General features: G+C 43.7%; 2 protein-coding genes and 2 long non-coding RNA genes across 8 annotated transcripts in view; 3 read left to right on the top strand and 1 right to left on the bottom strand.

Moving 5' to 3' along the window:
• Positions 1-1,742, bottom strand: part of LOC133493841 (uncharacterized) — a 150,738-nt gene extending 148,996 nt beyond the window's left edge. Inside the window, exon 1 of the long non-coding RNA XR_009793188.1 lies at positions 1,595-1,742. This is a non-coding gene — a long non-coding RNA (uncharacterized LOC133493841). The remainder of the gene's footprint in view (positions 1-1,594) is intronic.
• Positions 1-12,702, top strand: part of LOC133493816 (zinc finger protein OZF-like) — a 53,771-nt gene extending 41,069 nt beyond the window's left edge. The window contains exon 4 of the mRNA XM_061807694.1: positions 11,934-12,702. Within this exon, the coding sequence (XP_061663678.1) occupies positions 11,934-12,031 (98 nt within the window). The 3' untranslated portion in view covers positions 12,032-12,702. The remainder of the gene's footprint in view (positions 1-11,933) is intronic.
• On the top strand, positions 2,752-6,268 carry LOC133493849 (uncharacterized). The gene is made up of 2 exons (XR_009793200.1): positions 2,752-2,997; positions 5,212-6,268. It is a non-coding gene; the product is annotated as an uncharacterized LOC133493849 (long non-coding RNA).
• Positions 12,703-13,882: 1,180 nt separating the features above from the next.
• Positions 13,883-21,309, top strand: part of LOC133493800 (gastrula zinc finger protein XlCGF57.1-like) — a 42,423-nt gene continuing 34,996 nt past the window's right edge. Inside the window, exons 1-2 of one of the 5 annotated variants that reach the window (XM_061807615.1) lie at positions 13,883-14,059; positions 20,301-20,458. In XM_061807615.1, coding sequence (XP_061663599.1) covers positions 20,332-20,458 — 127 coding nt within the window. In that variant the 5' untranslated portion in view covers positions 13,883-14,059; positions 20,301-20,331. The other 4 variants (XM_061807613.1, XM_061807618.1, XM_061807617.1 and 1 more) reach the window with 4 other exon arrangements.

The raw sequence follows: 21,309 nt of genomic DNA, 5'->3' as shown, positions 1-21,309 counted from the left end.
TGAGCAGGAGGGGCAACATAAAGGCACCAATTTAAGTGCCTTATTGAAGAACAACAGCAGTGAGTTTGGGAGATGGTGGTGGATTAGTTGGTTAGTTGAACCAAAGTCCCCATGGTGACAGCAGAACGAAACCATAGGTCCACGGCTATCAATTTCGGTCAATGCGAATAAAAAAAAAAAAGAAAAAAACATTGATGAAAAGCTAAAAAAAAAAACAAAAACGCAGACTTCATCTGACCAATTGTTGTTCACCAGTAGACAATCCGGAAGCATGTCTCCAGCCCCCTGCCCCGACACCATAAGTCAGTGCTTCTCAGTTATTTTCTGTCACGCAAGAAGAAAACAATTCGCACCTTCCCCCCACACTCCCCCGCGACTGTAAATATGTCTATAAAATTATTATATGTACAGCCCTACAGATCATTGTATCCTTATTAACATTAAAGAAGGCAAAAAATAAACTAGAAATACAATTACACTTACAACAAATAATTACTTTATTAATATTATTTAGACTGTAACAGGAAAGATTTTAAGCACAGTTTATGTGAAATATTATTTATATTATGTTATGTGAAATTTCCAGATTTTTTAAATGTTGTCCAGAGATTTATTATAGTTACAGAATAGTTATTGCAGTCTTTTATGTAATGAAATTCTGCATAATTTTCAAGTGAAGAATATACACATTACCCGGGTCATGGCAGAGACAAATCCCTGAAGACATTTTTTTCATCCTGATGTTTGAAATTTTCATTGGACAGCGAGGATCCTCGAGATGGTCTTGGGTTGGGCTTAAAGCCACCTTGAGGGTAAGCAGGCTTTGCAGCCAATTAATTTCCACATGGTTCAAATCTTCATGATGATTTATTTGCTCTATGGGGCTATAAAGTGGTCGAGAAGCCCAAGAAGTCAACAGTATTGAGAATTCTCTGGCTATTTGTTCAAGAAAATTGTATGAATGTGCTTGTGTTCCTATATGGACAAAATACAAGAAGCACTGTAAGGATAATTTGTGATTATTTTTCATTTAGAAATAACTTTTCCACAGTGTTTGGCGTTAAACGGTTTCAATTTTGGGGAAAGTAATTCATCAGCTTTGTTAAATATTCTTTCACAGGGCACCAATGAAGCTGGGGTGCAGAAATGAGGTCTCATTGTTGTATAATATTTAGCAATCAAGCGACGGGATGGATGATCGACTGAGGTCTTTTTTTAAAAGTTACGCCATGTCATGCTAACATAAGCCGAAAGGAAAATGAGAAGAAGATGCGATAAACCAATAATGCCTTTGCGTTCGACTGGTCGATTGCGATTAATGCACTTAGCACTCCTGTTTTTGGCAAGTGGAAATTAAAAACTCCTCATACATCTTTTTCAGTGTCCTAACATACATTTTGTGTACTGCTTATCCTCACACAAATCACTGGAGGATTTTTGTTGGCTAACTATAGATTTATGCCACGTTTCACAGAAATAAATGACTTTGAAAACCTTGCTTCTGTGTGTAATTGGTGAAATCAGCGGGCAGGCAGGAGTCGGTACACGTGAGATTGCTCAAGGAAGGCAGAAGTGACAAAGGAGTCAGGCTTACGGGGTCGGTCGGAGAACAGGTGGAGGTCGGTACACACAGGAATAAGATCAGAGATACGGGGGTGCTGGAACTGGGCATGAACCTCAACAATCTGGCGGAGGACCAGTCGTCACCGGGTCCTATAAGTACCGGGCATAATCAGCCGAAACAAGGTGCAGGTGTGTGCCGACTAAATTGGCTGGCCACGCCCAGCCTGGGCAGGATCCAGGAGTATGACACCATGCAGCACTTCCTTTGTCAAGTACAGGATTTATTTAGAGGAATACTGTTTAAAACGTGTCCTTCTCAAAAGCCCACTTTCCATTTCAGATGGAATAATATTGATACCAAAAAAAACTGATTTGTTTTATTCATTTATTCTTCTCTGTTACACCTTTCTAATGTTTTCAGGACTTTTCTTCCTCTGTTTTCTGAGTATCCCCCCTCCCCCCACACTGTTTTTCTGGCTATTTCTTTCTGTTGTTATGACTTTTTTGTGTACATGTTTTTAATGAGATATCGGGACGCATTGAACTCACGTGAGATTACTGTTCAGGTTTACCTTACAAGTTCAATTATGGCAGGATGTGGGCAAACATTTTGGCTCAGGGACAACTGACGTTTAAAATGGGACAGGTGGGCAAAGTCACAAGCAGATGCTACGATCTGAAAAATGACATCAACAAAAAGAGGAATTGTGTTCACACTGGTGGCACTGTGGCACAGCTGTTGTGGGTTGGCCTCACAATTCTGTGCACCAGTGTTCAAATCCTGGCCCCACTTTTGTGGAGTTTGCATGTTTTGCCCGTGCCTGCATTGGTTTACTTTGGGCGCTGTGGTTTCAACCTAACTGCCTTCTCCCCGATGATAGCTGCAATAGGCTGCAGCACTCCCGCTACCCTTGTGAGGATAAGCGGCTCGGATAAGGGATGGACATAATAACTATAAATACCCTCTTTTATATCGTGTACATATTACAAACACACACACAGACAGGTACTGAAAACAATGCTGACAAGATATGAGCTGTACTCGGGAGTCGTGAAGGAGAGTGGGTTGGGCGCCGTTTTGTCAAATTATAAATCATCTCCATGACAAGACAGGAAATGTGCTTTGTGCTGATAAGATGTTCAAGCAAGTGGGTTAACACTCCTCTGCTCTGATGACGATGAGGAAGTGAAGGCATTTGCTCTTTAACTTTCACAAATATTGACTAAAAGCTCACTGATTCAAATTGCAGCTACGACGTGTCCTTGGGCACGATGCTAAAACTCAATCTGCTCCGATTGGGGCTGGCATCTTGCATAAAAAGCGGTCCTCCATTGGTGTGTGTGTCTGCGTATGTGTGTGTGGGGAACGGAGGGGGTGAAAGTGAGGCTTTGGAAAGCGCTTTGGCTAGTGTGATGGTGAAGAGAAAGCATGCAGTAAGTGAACTCCATTGACCATTTGTAACATTGGCACTTTGGCAGAGGTAGTCCTATAAAAGCTGAATACTGTACTTGTGCTTTTAATGCTCTTTGTATCAGCGGATGTTGCATTACATGTTTTGACGTTCTCCTTCTTTGTGGAAGACGCAAGAGGACAAGAGATGCAGCGTCTGAAAGATGGCTTGAAAATGATCTGACAAAGATTAGGCTGAGATGTGGAGAATTATTATGAAACTTTACGGAGACAGGGAGCCTTTCAACAGCACCCTAAACACTTTCCTAATCTTGCTAGAATTTTTAGAAAGAAGCTCAGTGAGGGGATAATGGATTTCATCAATCCAATATTCCTTTCGAATTGGATTTTGTGAATGTGAGTGCAAAATGGCTGCTTGTTTCCATGTGGCCTGGGTGGCAACCAGTTTAGCAAAGCAAAGGAACTTCATCTGCCCATTTCATACACAAGATAACTCAATGTGCTTTACATGATAAAAAGCATCCATCCATTCATTTTCTTACCCGCATATCTTCACAAGGGTCACTGGGAATGCTGGAGCCAATCCCATCTGTCAACGGGCAGGAGGCAGTGTACACCCTGAACTGGTTGCCAGCCAATCGCAGGCCACATAGAGACAAACAGCTGCACTCACAATCACTAGAAGCAATTTAGAGTATACAATTAATGTTGTTTTGGGGATGTGGGAGGAGAGTGCCTGGAAAAACCCTCACAGGCACAAGGAGAACATGCAAACTCCACACAGGCAGAGCCGGATTGAACCCAGGACCTCAGAACTCTGAGTCCAACGCATTCCAGCTGATCCACCGTGCCGCTTACAATATTTAAAATGGAGATTAAAACATTAAATTACAATTAAAACAACCTCGAGCAGGGGTGCTCAATGCGTGGATCGCGGATATCAAACTGCCACTCACTTTCACGGTAGGAGCCTCATCGAAACAGTTGTATCTGACAAACTGCCATCCAAGATTCAAGTCACACAATACCATGTAAGTGTGCCACAGGAGATGCAGATGGAAGCTGAGTGTTTGCAAATGTGATACTGTCCTAAAAGAGAAGTCCAACTCTCAAACTGGATGAGTTTGAGGCTTTGTTCAGTGCAGACAAGTTTTCCAAATATCTGGAAGATGGCACAGAAGATGCTGGTGGTGTGCGTGGACAGACTTTTAGCATGATGAACACCAACAAAACACCCTATAGATCCCGGCTGAGTGGTGGTGTGTTCTGAGAATTGCCACAAGATAACTAACACCAGACTTTGGTAGAATGGCAAAAAAGCTGAGCCCATTAAAAGTAAATCTAAGTGCCTCTGGGCCATTAGACAAAACGTTTGCCCATCGCCAAACTAATCAGTCGGCCACGCAATGCAAGTAGTTAATATATTTGTTTTTCTAGGTGAAATGGTCATTAAAAAGGAACTCTTTCATGACCCGTGTGAGGATAAGCAGCTTGGAAGATGTCATGTCATTATCCAAGCCCCTTATCCTCACAAGGGTTGCGGGAAAGCTGGAGCCTATCCCACCTCACTTCGCGCAATGGGCAGACCACACCCTCAACTGGTCGCCAGTCTGCCGCTGTCACCATCACTGAGCGGGAAGCGATCCCACGCTGCCCACACCAAAGTCTGGTGTGTGTGTACCACTACACCATCCTTGACCTGTGTTTGGGAGATGGATGGATGGAACCAGCTTTCGAATGAGACCTCAAATGGAAAAAAAAGATGGGAAAGAAAACGGGAATAATTTTGGTTCAAAATGTCGACCAGTATCATTTTCATTGCCAACAGATGGTCCACTTCTGAGGTCATCCTGAGTTTGCTTGGCTCAAATACAAAATCGTGTTAAGTCTTTCACCTCACACTCTAGCATGGGTGTCAAACTCATTTTGGGTCAGGGACCACATGCAGGAAAATATATTCATGAGTGGGCCGGGCCGGTAAACTCATGGTTCTGTATATACGTTTAAAAAAACAACTTCAGATTGTTTCCTTTATTTTAATACATTCCAAAATAATACAAGGGCAACATTACTATTACACATTAAACACTTCTAATGTCGTGAAAATTCAAAGGGAAAACAACACACAATGCCTGAGTGACTGACAGAAGTATGTCAGAGTGTCTCATGCAAGACTTTGAGTGGCGTTGCATTGTTGGTTTGATTCCTGATATCTGGCATGTCTTCACTTTCACCAGCGCATCAATATCCGGCCTCACATCCTGAGTGCCAGCCCACTTCTGGATGTGGATGGCGGAGCTCCACCTTTATCCTTAGGGTGGCCAGGGGGGAGGCCAAGGCTATTTCAGGAAACCACAGACTATGAAAGTGAATTTTTTTCTCGACCAATGAATTGCAATCTGAGTCTCGAAATGTTGCAATGGCCATACAAAGCACACAAAAGATGAGCTATGTGTGTATAAATGAGAGTTTATTAACAATGTTTACAACACAGTGTACACAGAAACAAAACTGTGACAATTTTCCAATAATCACAGAGTAACTCCTGACATGATCCTATCGCTCCAGCCTGGCCCGTGCGAGTGCCCGCGTGGTTGCGCTGATTGGGAGGCACACACCTGCGCCTCATGCGGGCTGATTATCTCGTGTATATAGAGGACCCCGATGACGACTGCTCCTCCACCAGATCGTTGAGCTTCACCCCGCGTTCGAGTACTCCCGTATCCCCGATCGTCAACCCGTGTGTACCGACCTCCGCCTGTTCTCCGACCGACCCCGTAAGCCTGACTCCCTTGACACTTCTGCCTTCCTTGATCGATCTCCCGTGTACCGACTCCTGCCTGACCGCTCACCTGCTGTCTTCGCCCGACATCCCAACTATCGCTGCTGCACCTGACTGCCTGCCCGATACCCGACCACGGAATAATAAATGTTTCTCCCCGAACTTCCTTGCATCTTCCAAGTCCTGCATTTGGGTCCTACTCCCGTTCCGATGGGTCGTGACAACTCCCTCACAGAGTTATCCACTCACTCTCACACATGCTATCATATAGTAAAAAAGGCCAGTTTTGTTACACTTTGCATCACTTACAACTGTAAGATGTGAACAAATCCCCACTTTGACCCTAAAAATATGTCGGGGGGAAAACACCACTGTAGATAAAAATTTCAAATTCAAATTTTTAGCTACTCAGCGGTTCACATCTGGTTTTGCCTCTGATGACCCAAAATTTAAATTATGTTCTTCTCTAGCAACTCAAATTTACTTCACACATGCACACACAAACACAAAAACCCACAAATCCAAAAGCCTGTCTACTCTATTGAAAACATAAAAATACTTCATATGTTTGAAACTTGAACAAACATAAATTTGTCATATGAAATAAAAAGTTAACTTTTTATCTTCTTCTTCTTCTTTTCCTTTCGGCTTGTCCCGTTAGGGGTCGCCACAGCGTGTCATCTTTTGCCATCTTAGCCTATCTCCTGCATCTTCCTCTCTAACCCCAACTGCCCTGATGTCTTCCCTCACCACAACCATAAACCTTCTCTTTGGTCTTCCTCTCGCTCTTTTGCCTGGGAGCTCCATCCTCAGCATCCTTCTACCAATATACTCACTCTCTCGCCTCTGAACATGTCCAAACCATCGAAGTCTGCTCTCTCGAATCTTGTCTCCAAAACATCCTGCTTTGGCTGTCCCTCTAATGAGCTCATTTCTAATCCTATCCAACCTGGTCACTCCGAGCGAGAAACTCAACATCTTCATTTCTGCCACCTCCAGTTCAGATTCCTGTTGTTTCTTCAGTGCCACTGTCTCTAATCCGTACATCATGGCCGGCCTCACCACTGTTTTGTAAACTTTGCCCTTCATCCTAGCAGACACTCTTCTGTCACATAACACACCAGACACCTTTCGCCAGCTGTTCCAACCTGCTTGGACCCGTTTCTTCACTTCCTGACCACACTCTCCATTGCTCTGTATTGTTGACCCCAAGTATTTGAAGTCGTCGACCCTCGCTATCTCTTCTCCTGTAGCCTCACTCTTCCCCCTCCACTTTTCTCATTCACGCACATATATTCTGTTTTACTTCGGCTAATCTTCATTCCTCTCCTTTCCAGTGCATGTCTCCATCTTTCCAATTGTTCCTCTGCATGCTCCCTGCTTTCACTGCATATGACAATATCATCTGCGAACATCATGGTCCAAGGGGATTCCAGTCTAACCTCATTTGTCAGCCTATCCATTAACACTGCAAACAGGAAGGGGCTCAGAGCTGATCCCTGATGCAGTCCCACCTCCACCTTAAATTCCTCTGTCACACCTAAGGCACACCTCACCATTGTTCTGCTGCCATCATACAGTCCTGTACTATTTTAACATACTTCTCTGCCACACCAGACTTACGCATGCAGTACCACAGTTCCTCTCTTGGTACTCTGTCATAGGCTTTCTCTAGATCCACAAAGACGCAATGTAGCTCCTTCTGACCTTCTCTGTACTTTTCCACGAGCATCCTCAAGGCAAATAATGCATCTGTGGTACTCTTTCTAGGCATGAAACCATACTGTTGCTCGCAGATACTTACTTCTGTCCTGAGTCTAGCCTCCACTACTCTTTCCCATAACTTCATTGTGTGGCTCATCAACTTTATTCCTCTATAGTTCCCACAGCTCTGAACATCCCATTTGTTCTTAAAAATGGGAACTAGAACACTTTTCCTCCATTCTTCAGGCATCTTTTCGCCCGCTAGTATTCTGTTGAATAAGTTGGTCAAAAACTCCACAGCCATCTCTCCAAATTGCTTCCATACCTCTACCGGTATGTCATCAGGACCAACTGCCTTTCCAGTTTTCATCCTTTGTAGTGCCTTTCTGACTTCCCCCTTAGTAATCATTTCCACTTCCTGGTCCTTCACTCTTGCCTCTTCAACTCTTCCTTCTCTCTCATTTTCTTCATTCATCAACTTCTCAAAGTATTCTTTCCATCTATTTAGTACACTACCGGCACCAGTCAACACATTTCCATCTCTATCCCTCTGTCTGGCCAACCTGTAGAGGTCCTTTTCTCCTTCTTTCGTGTCCAACCTGGTGTACATGTCTTCATATGCCTCTTGTTTAGCCTTTGCCACCTCTACCTTTGCCCTACGTCGCATCTCGATGTACTCCTTTCGCCTCTCCTCAGTCCTCTCAGTATCCCACTTCTTCTTCGCTAATCTCTTTCCTTGTATGACTCCCTGTATTTTGGGGTTCCACCACCAAGTCTCCTTCTCCCCTTTCCTACCAGATGACACACCAAGTACTCTCCTGCCTGTCTCTCTGATCACCTTGGCTGTCGTCGTCCAGTCTTGCGGGAGCTTCGGTTGTCCATCGAGAGCCTGTCTCACCTCTTTCCGGAAGGCTGCACAACATTCTTCCTTTTTCAGCTTCCACCACATGGTTCTCTGCTCTACCTTTGTCTTCTTAATCTTCCTACCCACCACCAGAATCATCCTACATACTACCATCCTATGCTGTCGAGCTACACTCTCCCCTACCACTACTTTACAGTCAGTAACCTCCTTCAGATTACATCGTCTGCACAAAATATAATCTACCTGCGTGGTTCTACCTCCGCTCTTGTAGGTCACTATATGTTCCTCCCTCTTCTGGAAATAAGTGTTCACTACAGCCATCTCCATCCTTTTTGCAAAGTCCACCACCATCTGCCCTTCAAAGTTCCTTTCCTGGATGCCGTACTTACCCATCACTTCTTCATCGCCCCTGTTTCCTTTACCAATATGTCCATTACAATCTGCACCAATCACAACTCTCTCGCTGTCTGGGATGCTCAGAACTACTTCATCTAGTTCCTTCCAGAATTTCTCTTTCAACTCTTGGTCACATCCTACCTGTGGTGCATAGCCGCTAACCACATTATACATAACACCCTCAATTTCAAATTTTAGTCTCATCACTCGATCTGATACTCTTTTCACCTCCAAGACATTCTTAGCCAGCTCTTCCTTTAAAATAACCCCTACTCCATTTCTCTTCCCATCTACTCCGTGGTAGAATAATTTAAACCCTGCTCCCAAACTTCTAGCCTTACTACCTTTCCACCTGCTCTCTTGGATGCACAGAATATCAACCTTTCTCCTAATCATCATGTCAACCAACTCCTGTGCTTTTCCTGTCATAGTCCCAACATTCAAAGTCCCTACACTCAGTTGTAGGCTCTGTGCATTCCTCTTTTTCTTCTGACGCTGGATCCGGTTTCCTCCTCTTCTTTGTCTTCGACCCACAGTAGCTGAATTTCCACCGACGCCCTGCAGGTTAGCAGTGCCGGGGGCGGGCGTTGTTAACCCGGGCCACGACCGATCCGGTATGGGATTCTTTAGATGAACGCTCATATTTGTTTGGCACAGTTTTTACGCCGGATGCCCTTCCTGATGCAACCCTCTGCATTTATCCGGGCTTGGGACCGGCCTACAGATTGCACTGGTTTGTGCCCCCATAGGGCTGCATTAAAAAGTTAACTTTTTATGATGTAATTAAAAATATAGACTTCTTTTTTGTCGTTAAAAAAGGTAGACTTTTTGAATCAAACAATAAAATAAAACAGACAGGATTCACTTGAATTACAGGTAGAACATCCTTGTTTTAAAAAACCTTAACTGGTGAAACTGATCCAATTTCAGAAACCAAACTAAAATATGAAGGCAGAATTAACTTGAATTACAGTATTTCTGCTTTTAAAACAAGAGAGACTTGTCAAGCTCATAAAAAGCTTTTTTTAATGTCCTCAAATCATGAAGTTTTTGTTGAAAACACTCCATGAGTTTGTGGATGTCCATAAGTGTTTTCAGCAAGCCAAGGGGTGTCAAATTCATTTTTGCCACGCACATTGCGGTTATGATTTCCCTACAGAAGGCCATAATGACTGTGAAACCATAAATATCTAGAACCACCTTATCATATTTACACATGAAATTTATGCACTAGTTTGGGTTATTGGTTTTTGAACTATTTTTGTTTGGTCACACAGCAACATTATTATTTATGATGTGACAATTTCAAATTTTGGTATAGATTTGAACAGAAATCATGGAAGTTGATCCACATGATTTGCCTTTGAGGACCACATAAAATCATGCGGCGGGCCAGAAATTCTAGGCCAGAACGACAAGGCCATCAAGTTCCTGGGTCAGGACTATGAGAGCTTGCGGGCAGGATGCCTCTGAGGACAGCCTCTTCCCCTGCACCCCTTCCTCCCTGGGGTTCGACAAGCTCGGACCGAAGTCGTCCAAGTTGTCAGTAAGAGATGGCAAAATGGAAAGCATTTCCGCACGGTTCTAAGAAAGGGGCAGCAAGAAGAAAGCATTTCAAGAGCTACTTTCCAGAGTCCAAGTTAGTCAGCAGCAAGTCCGTGTTTGGACCCAACAAGGTGAATGGAATTCAGATAGCTTTGCTGGGGCTTTAGCAATTGTGAGAAATGGAAAGCCATTCACGGATAAGGAGTTTGCCAAAGCATTCACACTTGTTGTTGCCAATAAACATTTTAACAACTTTGCATAAAGACAAGATAATCAAACAAATAAAAGACATGCCTTTGTCGGCAAGAACCATCGGACCATCATGATGGCAAATCCAACTGAATTACGTTCATGATTAACGGATGCAAGTCTTAACGCCTGCATGAAGCTAAATCTAACGACGTATGAAACAGACTATTAAAGACATCAGCGAAACTGTACAGCACCACAAGTCGCATTATTGGTGAGAAGTACTTTTGTCATCATTGGTTACAAACAGCATAACATTGTTATTTAAATAATTCAGAGACTTATTGTACTCTAAAAGTGTTGGTCTTACGTACATGTGCAAATACACTCATTTAGTTTTGAAAATATTGTATGGCTCTTTTGAAATTACATTTTAAAATATTTGGCATTTATGGCTCTCGGTCAAAAAAGTTCCCGACCCTTGGACATTTGGCTTGAGGAATGCCCCTGCAACATTCCAAAGGCTCATCAACAAGGTGACATCAGGTCCGGAAGGGGTCAAACCCTACATGGATGTTGTCATTGTTACGCCATGGGAAGGGATGATCACCTGGAGAGAATTCCGGAATTCTTCCAAAGACTGGTAAATTGACTGTCAATCTGTTAAGAGACAACAATTTAAATTACTTGTAAATAAATTATATATATATATATATATACACACACACACACACACTTAATGACCTGGCAAACTGACTCTTCCCTGAATAAGATGTAAATATATACTAAAAAATAATGACAGAATTGTATCATTATCCATTGAATGTGACGTCCGGTGTTGGACATCACTGGACAGCTTCTCAACATCAGGCATGGAAAATGTAACTTTGATCCCGACACATGGCTGCAAGAACTTATCTGTGAGGCAGTTGTGGTCCGTATTTGGTTTTAAAGGAGTTCATGTTTGAGAATATCTGCTTGCACAGGTATGTTGATTATGAAGATGGATAATACTCCAAATGCATACTTTATGGTTCTACTCCTGTTAGGCAGAGAATTCCATGGGAAACGAAATTAATCCGTTCTGGAAGTCGTTTCCTCACGTGAATTTTTTGTAAGTAGAAGCGCATTTTGCATGTAAAAATCCTAATCCGTTCCAAGACACCCCCCAAACACACACACACACCGGCAAAAATAAGTATTCAATGTACATAATGTAATGAATAATAAAAACATTATTTTCATTTACCTTTGGAGTTGGGGGACTGTGCGAAGAGAAGGGTGGGTGACAAGCAATCAGCGTTGAGGACTGCTCACCATAGGTGGAAGAAAGTCTCATGCGGGGCAAGTCGAGTCCTTACTAGATATCGAGCAAGTCATTAAAACGCAACTGATTAGATAAGGAAGTCCAAAATCCCATTTCAGTCTGACTGAAGTCAAAACTGTGACGGGAGTGACGTCTCCCTTTCCCACGGCAGGCATGAGCACGGTCTACAAGCGGATTGTGGCTCACCCTGCCACTGATCACCCACTGCGCAGTGATGGATTACGACAGAGAGGAGAAGGCCAACCATGACAAGGTCCTCCAGACGGGCAAGCAGAAGGCAGAGCAGCAGGAAGTAGTTCATCTTCACCATGGTGACCAGGATGGTGCACTACAACAGCGATGCTCGAGCCCATCTTTCCTTCTCCCAATGGTCAAATTTGCATTCCTGCCTGTTCCTCCTCATTCTATTTTCATTTGTAGGTTTACAGTTGCTTAACATGTATAAATGTTATTTAGCTCAACTTGTTTTTTGAACTGTTAATCAAATCAATTAAGTTATTTACTACAAGACTGTGATGTTGATTGGCTTTTACAATGTATGGAAACAGGATGTTCTTCTTAAGAGTAACAAAAGTGTTTTTGTTCTACTTTATATATATTTAAAAAAAAACATACACATGCATGCGATCATTATCACAGCTGTACTTTCTGCTCCCAAAAACACCCATGCTGGTCCATGCGAGATGATAGTGAGGTTACAAAACGCTAAATTAACTTTCGCCACAGCACAGATGTCAAACTTGAGAACGAGGGCCCAGATAGGCTTGATTTCTTACTGAGAGAACATTTGACCACAAACGCGTCTCTTTGTTAGAAAGCTGAGCTAGCCCGAGAAGCTTCAACGTGCACAAGACTACTCAAATGAACTTAAATGAATGATGTTTTAGTGATCAGGGGCATCCCGCGTCGAGGATTCCCAACATTCGGTCCAAATTCAGGAAGATTTACGAAAACCGATCTAGTCTCCCACCGCGTGGCGGGTCGGAAAAATTAATCGCTTGCGCTCCAAAATATTTAGGGTGACAGTTCAACGCTGCTGCCCTTTCAAAATAAAAACCTATCTTTTGACTCCAGGTGGGGTGCTGCAGTAAGAAGGAGCCCACACAGGAAGTCAATCCACAGCATGGTCAATGTTCAAAAACACTTGACCAAACAGGTTTAAAAAATTGCGTTCCCTGACCCGGACACGACCTCAGGCGGGAGTTATGAGAGAAATAAATCATCACCACAACCCTATCAAGACGGTCTTGAAACGTTTATTAAAGATAAACGTTTGTTTTTGGGGTTTTTTTTGCCAGTGCGTTAAAGTTTAGTGTTGGTTTAGTTGTGGGAATTCACACAAAAGCAGCTACAAAGTGTCAGGAATTTCACTTCTCGACTTCCCCCGTCCCCACTCAAACAAAACAAAACAAAAAAACAGTATCCAATGCTTGGTAATCTACGACACATAATTTACAGTTCCATCAACATGAACTGATGACTTTAATAGTGTTAAAGCAGCAATTTAGTGCAGAATTTACATGACAACACCGTACAGAACTCAACATCAACAAGGACTGTAATCCGCTCAGAAGACCATAACAGATAAAATTGAGATAAAAGCATCTTTATTGCCAAAAACAATTATCTCAGTTTTGCTGGGATTTAGTGTAGTGTTGTGATTAATTTTGGCTCATCCAGTTAATTATCTGCTTTAGAAAGTGGCACAAGACCTCAACTGAGCTGTAGTCATCTGAAGACACTTCAAGGTTCATGCATAAATGTTCGATTGGGGTTTGCAATACATCTTTTTTTTTAATTAAAATAGAAGCACATTAGCAGATCAAACAGATTATAAAACAGATTATCTAACCTCCTTTTTGATTACTCATTTTAATATTTAAATATACAGGAGAAGCCATGGACGCTGAAAAAATAGTCCTTTGAATTTACTTAATTGGAATGTACATTGGGTGCATGTGATTAAAATATCGAATCACTGGTTTGACACTCTGAATTGCCCATAGGTGTGATTTTAAGTGTGACTGTTGTTTGTGTCCATGTGCCCTGCGATTGGCTGGCGACCAGTTCAGGGTGTACCCCGCTTCCTGCCTGAAGATAGCTGGGGTAGGATCCAGCGCTCCCGCGACCCATGTGAGGATAAGTGGCTCAGAAACTGTATGGATGGAGGTTGAAGACGCACTGAGTCACACTCCAGAGCAATAGGTGGTGGTAATCCCCCTTCATAAAACACTGGAAAAAAAGACGAATCGGAAGCTGCGCCGTAAAGGATCATGGGTAATACATCTCTTTTTACTTATGGCCATGCGGCAAGAGGTTCGATCTTGCTTCAGTAAGTATTGCTAAATTTGGACCGAATGTTATGAATGATTGACGTGGTACGCCCCTCATCACTACTTTAGTGGACCAAAACATATTTTATGCAATCTTCGTGTCCGTCTGGAGTCGTCTCGTGCATGTTGAAGCTTCTCGGGCTAGCTTAGCTTGCTAACTAACTAACAAACAAAGAGACCCGTTTTCGATCGTGTAGCAGAGATCAAGCGTACAGTGAAGTTCTTCTTTCCGCTACCAACTCGTAAGTAGTGGGGACTACAATATCTGATCATACCATTTAAATGCAGTGGGGGGGAAAAAGAACGCAAATCAAAACTCCAAAAACCAAATCCTACAAAACACTTACAACCAGATTCAAGACAGCTTGTTCCCCAGACCCATCAACTCCTTAAACTCAAAACACTGAACATAACAGTACTGTATTGGAATATTATGCAACGGCACTTTTTTCCATTTACTTATTTTAGCAATAACTGTGCCTTCATGTTTTTTTTGTATTGTTTCTTACCTAAGACGTTCTTTGATTTTTTTTTTTTTTTTTTTTTTTACTGCACCTTGTGGTGTAGCACTAATCATTTCAATATCGTCACAGCATATAATGACTATAAAGGCATTTGATTTGAATTTGAAACTTATTTTCAGAATCATTGTTACTTAATATCTATATAGTATCTTAATAAAGTGTATGGAACGTTAATTTTCGAGCCTAGTTATTTTGTAAAAATATAAATGAATACTAAAAATATATGTTCAACGGTACCATAAAATACACATCTTGTTCGATGGTTTTATAAAAAAAAAAAAATCCAAGTATTTATGAATAAAAATGGCCAAACTTGGATTGATTTTGTCGGCCATGGCAGAATGCCTCGTTCTGAATTTTATCTTATCTCTGACATCACACATACATCTTTAGACTGTTTTCGACTGACGTCACACACCTTCCGATTTAGAATGCGGGAGCCATCTTGGTTTGGTGAATTCGCGTAAACACACGTTACTAAGCAGGAATCATTTCAGAAAGGTGTATGAATGGGGCGCACTGCTATGTTATCGGTTGCACAAACTGGCATTGTAAAGCGTCTTTCTTTTGACTGAGAGCTGTGATCAAGAACCAGTGTGAGAAAACGGAGCAGTTAGCAACCAAACGGTGACATCTGTGGCTGTCTCGTATTAGCAGAGCTGATCTCGCAGCCAAGCACAATACTCGTGTGTGAATGGAATACATGTCTCCAAAATCTGTACTTTCTGTTTCATTCGAATAAGTTTGCAAAAACGAGTTGCCACACCGCTCTAGCTGTTTCATGAGTTGAGTTTAAAATGTAGCCGTGGAAGTGGAGAAAAAGCTGCGGGATCCACTTGGGAATCGTCCCGGTCGAACTTCTCTCTCCCTCTTAGTAACAAAAACGAAAATAAGAATCTACACCTCTTTCGTTGGTATAATCAACATAATTTAACACAACTCTCACTATAATCAGGTGTACATATTTAAATTGCATTGTGCGGTAAACTAACCTCAGCATTGTGGGGAGACAGAAAAGGTGGGGCACATTGAGTCCGAGTGGACGACATTCCGCGCCTCCATTGCTGAGGTGGCCGACTGGAGCTGTGGTCGTAAGGTGGTAGATGCCTGTCATGGCGGCAACCTACGATCACGTTGGTGGACACTAACAGTGAGGGATTCTGTCAAGCTGAAGAAGGGGTCCTATCAGGAATTTCTGGCCTGTGGGGCTCCCAAGGCATCTGATAGGTACCGGCTGGCAGAGCGGAATGCAACTTTGATGTTCGCTGAGGCAAAAACCTAGGCGTGAGAGGAGTTCGGTGAGGCTATGGAGAACGACTTCAGGACAGCTTAGAGGAAATTCTGGTCCACCGTCCGGCGTCTCAGGAGGGGGAAGCAGTGCACCGTCAACACTGTGTATAGTGGGGACGGGTCGCTGCTGACCTCAAATCGGGATTTTGTGAGCCATTGGTGAGAATACTTCAAAGACCTCCTCAATTCCACCAACATGCCTTCCCACGAGGAAGCTTAATCTGAGTGCTCTGAAGCGGGCTCTTCTATCTCTGGGGTTGAGGTCTCTGAGGTGGTTAAGAAAAACTCCTTGGTGGCAGGGCCCCGAAGGTGGATAAATTTGCCTGGAGGGTCCGTCAAGAAGTCAAGTCTCAGATTCAGGAGGAGCAATGTGGTTTTCTTCCTGGCCGTGGAACAGTGGACCAGCTCTACACCCTCGGCCACATGGAGTCCTGTGGGGGGTTCTTTGGGAGTATGGGGTTCCAAACCCCCTGATACGAGTTGTTTGGTCCCCGTAAAACCACTGTCAGAGTTTGGTCCGCGTTGCCGGCAATAACTCTGACTCGTTTCCGGAGAGAGTTGGATTCTGCCAAGGCTGCCCCTTGTCACTGATTTTGTTCATAACTTTTATGGACAGAATTTCTAGGGGCAGCCGAGGCGTAGAGGGTGTCTGGTTTGGTGGCCTCTGCGTCGCATCTCTGCTCTTTGCAGATGACGTGGTTCTGATGGCTTCATTAAGCCGTGGTCTCCAGCTCTCACTGGACCGATTCGCAGCAGAGTGTGAAAGTGCTTGGATGACAATCAGCACCTCCAAATCTGAGACTAGAGTCCTTAGTCTGAAAAGGGTGGCGTTCCCTCTCCAGGTCGGGGATGAGATCCTCCCCCAAGTGGAGGTGTTCAAGTATCTTGGGGTCTTGTTCACGAGTAAGGAAAAAATGGAGCGGGAGATCGACAGACGGATCGATGCAGCGTATGTAGTGATGCCGAATTTGTCCGTTAATGGTAAAGAGGGAGCTAAGTCAAAAGGCGAAGCTCTCAATTTACCAGTCGATCTATGTTCCTACCCTCACCTACGGGGATGAGCTGTGGGTCGTGACCGAAAGAACAAGATCCCGGATACAAGCGGCTGAAATGAGTTTCCTCTGCAGGGTGTCCGGGATCTCCCTTAGAGATACGGTGAGAAGCTCGGTCATCTGGGAGGAGCTTAGTGTTCAGCCGCTACTCCTCCGCATTGAGAGGAGCCAGATAAGGTGGCTGGAGCATCTGATTCGGATGCTTCCTGGGCGCCTCCCTGGTGAGGTGTTCCAGGCATGTCCAACCTGAAAGAGACTGGAGAGACGATATCTCTCAGCTGGCTTGGGAACGCCTCGGGATCATTCGGAAGGGCTGGAGGAAGTGGCTGGGGAAGGGAAGTCTGGGTATCCCTGCTGAAGCTATTTCCCCAGTGACCCGACCCGGATAAGCGGTAGATAGTGGATGGATGGATGGCATTCTCAACTAGATAGGACAATATTGTATACTTCTTCTTCTTTTCCTTTCGGCTTGTCCCGTTAGGGGTCGCCACAGCGTGTCATCTTTTGCCATCTTAGCCTATCTCCTGCATCTTCCTCTCTAACCCCAACTGCCATCATGTCTTCCCTCACCACATCCATAAACCTTCTCTTTGGTCTTCCTCTCGCTCTTTTGCCTGGGAGCGCCATCCTCAGCATCCTTCTACCAATATACTCACTCTCTCGCCTCTGAACATGTCCAAACCATCGAAGTCTGCTCTCTGGAATCTTGTCTCCAAAACATCCAGCTTTGGCCGTCCTTCGAATGAGCTCATTTCTAATCCTATCCAACCTGGTCACTCCGAGCGAGAACTTCAACATCTTCATTTCTGCCACTTCCAGTTCAGCTTCCTGTTGTTTCTTCAGTGCCACCGTCTCTAATCCGTACATCATGGCCGGCCTCACCACTGTTTTGTAAACTTTGCCCTTCATCCTAGCAGACACTCTTCTGTCACATAACACACCAGACACCTTTCGCCAGCTGTTCCAACCTGCTTGGACCCGTTTCTTCACTTCCTGACCACACTCTCCATTGCTCTGTATTGTTGACCCCAAGTATTTGAAGTCGTCCACCCTCGCTATCTCTTCTCCCTGTAGCCTCACTCTTCCCCCTCTACTTTTCTCATTCACGCACATATATTCTGTTTTACTTCGGCTAATCTTCATTCCTCTCCTTTCCAGTGCATGTCTCCATCTTTCCAATTGTTCCTCTGCATGCTCCCTGCTTTCACTGCATATGACAATATCATCTGCAAACATCATGGTCCAAGGGGATTCCAGTCTAACCTCATCTGTCAGCCTATCCATTACCACTGCAAACAGGAAGGGGCTCAGAGCTGATCTCTGATGCAGTCCCACCTCCACCTTAAATTCCTCTGTCACACCTAAGGCACACCTCACCATTGTTCTGCTACCATCATACATGTCCTGTACTATTTTAACATACTTCTCTGCCACACCAGACTTACGCATGCAGTACCACAGTTCCTCTCTTGGTACTCTGTCATAGGCTTTCTCTAGATCCAACAATATTGTATACGACCCTTTTATTTGCTATTTAGTGACAGTTTTGCAAAATGTAAACAAACAAAACCGGTGATTGCGCCCCAAACAAGTAGTACCACAAGGAAGTATATCTGGGTATTGACAAGTGCTGGAAAGCTTATGTTCTTATGTGTGCAGGGTTTTTAATTGTAATAAAATACTACATTGTATTAAAACAAGAAGTTAAGAATTGCACACTATTCACTCGGGATAGTTTCAAGCTAATAATGTTAATGCTCTTACTCACTCATTTGATTGTATACTTCCTATCCAGAAAACTTACAAAATACAGGGCATTTGCATTATTTTAAAATTAGACCAAAAATTTTATGTGTACATTTGGGATAGCTACACCTTCTTCTTCTTTTCCTTTCGGGTTGTCCCGTTAGGGGTCGCCACAGTGTGCCATCTTTTTCCATCTGAGCCTATCTCCTGCATCTTCCTCCCTAACGCCAACTGCCCTCATGTCTTCCCTCACCACATCCATAAACCTTCTCTTTGGTCTTCCTCTCGCTCTTTTGCATGGGAGCTCCATCCTCAGCATCCTTCTACCAATATACTCACTCTGTCGCCTCTGAACATGTCCAAACCATCGAAGTCTGCTGTCTCGAATCTTGTCTCCAAAGCATTGGGATTGGGATAGCTACCCCAGTCCTATTTATCAGTTCATGGCCAAAAAAAAAAAAAAACCTTCATAAATGCTCACCAGTCAGTGTTTCCAACGCAAAGTATGGTTTCCTCTCTGGGTCTGACTGCTGCCAGGGCTGGATCGGCACCTTCATGGCCAGCTGCTTCATCTGCATTTGAACTTGTCTTCTGTCTTACGGGCTCAAATTGATTACTTTTATCTCCTTTATATACTTCTTATTCTTCGTCGTCTTCATGGGGCCCTTCAGAATCATGTTCGTCGCTTGAATTTTCGGAATATTCATGAGCGTTCTTAAATTGATCTTGCACTCCGGCCATTTTTGTTTTCCTGTGTGTGACATCACGAATCTTCTCTGGAATTTCCGCTGTGCGCTGTCACATCCCAATGGTGTGGGGGTGGACCCAAATGCAGGACTCTCAGGCAAAGGCATAATGTTCAGTGGGTTTTATTCTGAACTGAAGAGAAGAAGAAGGCAGGATCCAAAAAAGAGAGAAACAAGGTTCAAAGACTATGAGGCAAAGTAGTGGAGTAACCCTGAATGCGGTGACGCATACTCACTAACACAAAGCAACAAACTGGCAAATGCCAGTGCCCAAAACCCCAACTAAATACTTGGTCTAATTCCAGTGCCCAATGCGAAAGAGCTGTGACAGGTGAGAGCTGTCAGAGGTGGCACCGCCCAGAGCAGTGGCCTGGCCACGTCTCTCTTGACAGTGGCCAAGCCTTGCTCATGATATGCGCTCGGGTTGGCTCAGGGAATTCATCAATGTGCGATCAATTTTTGCCTTTAATCGATACCTACAAATATTTCCTTCATATCTGATTTCAGATTCGATTTTAAAGAAAAAAACTGTATAATATAAGCAAAAGGCAATTGCAGCACATTCCATACCCTTTAAATTCTGAATCCCTTTGGACTCTCTATAATGTCGTCCCCCCCATCACCCTCCACCTCTACCACCACCTCCACCACACACACATGAGCTTTGTCTCATTTTTCTTACAACTCATAATTACAGGTTCTACTGTTACCTTGTTCATTTTGGTACTTTGGCATTTCATCTAACATATTGTTTAACACAATGTCAAAATCTTCATGTAATCGTTTCACGTGTGCAATTTTCATATTTTCTTTTTCCTCCAACGTAGAGCGGAAAGTGGTGTGATCGCTCTGTGTAAAATGTGTGCAAGAACCACAGCAGAGTACCAAGAGGAACTTTGGGGCCCAAAAGAGGAGAAGAAGCCACAACGTCAACTGCTGGATGCTGTGTTCAATCTGCGGCCTCAAAATGTGCTACTCAGACCAGGTTGGTTCACTTGTTTGATGCATCTTAACTTTCAAAGTCAGAGGGCAAATATGTTTCAAAAAATGTATTCAGGGAGTGACTTTTTTTGGGAAAGGCGGGCTTTCTAAGGGAAAATGGAGTACTTGGACAGTGAATAGGTAAAGTCAGTGGACAGGGGAAAGAAAGGTGCTCAGCTTTGAGTGCCTAGCAAGCATTCCAAACTCTGTCCTGATCACTTTTAATTGGAGTGTTTTGAGAACAATTTAGCAGAATTTTTGGGATGCAGAGGCTGAAATCAGCTGCAGTGCTATATAATTTTCCTATGGCCATCAGAACCTCTACCGCCAGCAACAGAACTAAATCGAACCAAGATGCAGCCGCAAAGCGGCGCGGACAGGGTGAGCATTTCTTGCCGCTGACATTTATCATTACTATGCGCTGGGGAGTCTTGACCTACTAGAGCGGAGGTAGAAGCACGCAGGTGGATTTTATTTTGTGCACACGGTGTAATTTGAAGGAGGTTACTGACTAAGGTAGTGGTGGGGGAGAGTGTAGCTCGACAGCATAGCATGGTGGTGTGTAGGATGACTCTGGTAGCGGGTAGGAAGACTAAGAAGACAAAGCTAGAGCAGAGAATCAGGTGGTGAAAGTTGAGACAGGAAGAAGAATCTTGTGTGGCCTTTCGGAAAGAGGTGAGACAGGCTCTTCATGGACAGGAAGAGCTCCCAGAAGACTGGACTACGACAGCCAAGGTATTCAGAGAGGCAGACAGGAGAGTACTTTGTGTGACTTGCGGTGTCTTCTGGGAGGAAAGGGGAGAAGGAGACTTGGTGGTGGAACCACAAAATACAGGAAGTCATCCAAGGAAAGAA

The sequence above is a fragment of the Syngnathoides biaculeatus genome, chromosome 20 (assembly GCF_019802595.1).
Source record: "Syngnathoides biaculeatus isolate LvHL_M chromosome 20, ASM1980259v1, whole genome shotgun sequence".
Lineage (NCBI taxonomy): Eukaryota > Metazoa > Chordata > Actinopteri > Syngnathiformes > Syngnathidae > Syngnathoides > Syngnathoides biaculeatus.
Note: the sequence above shows the minus strand (reverse complement) of the source record. Positions and strands in the feature narration are given on the sequence as shown.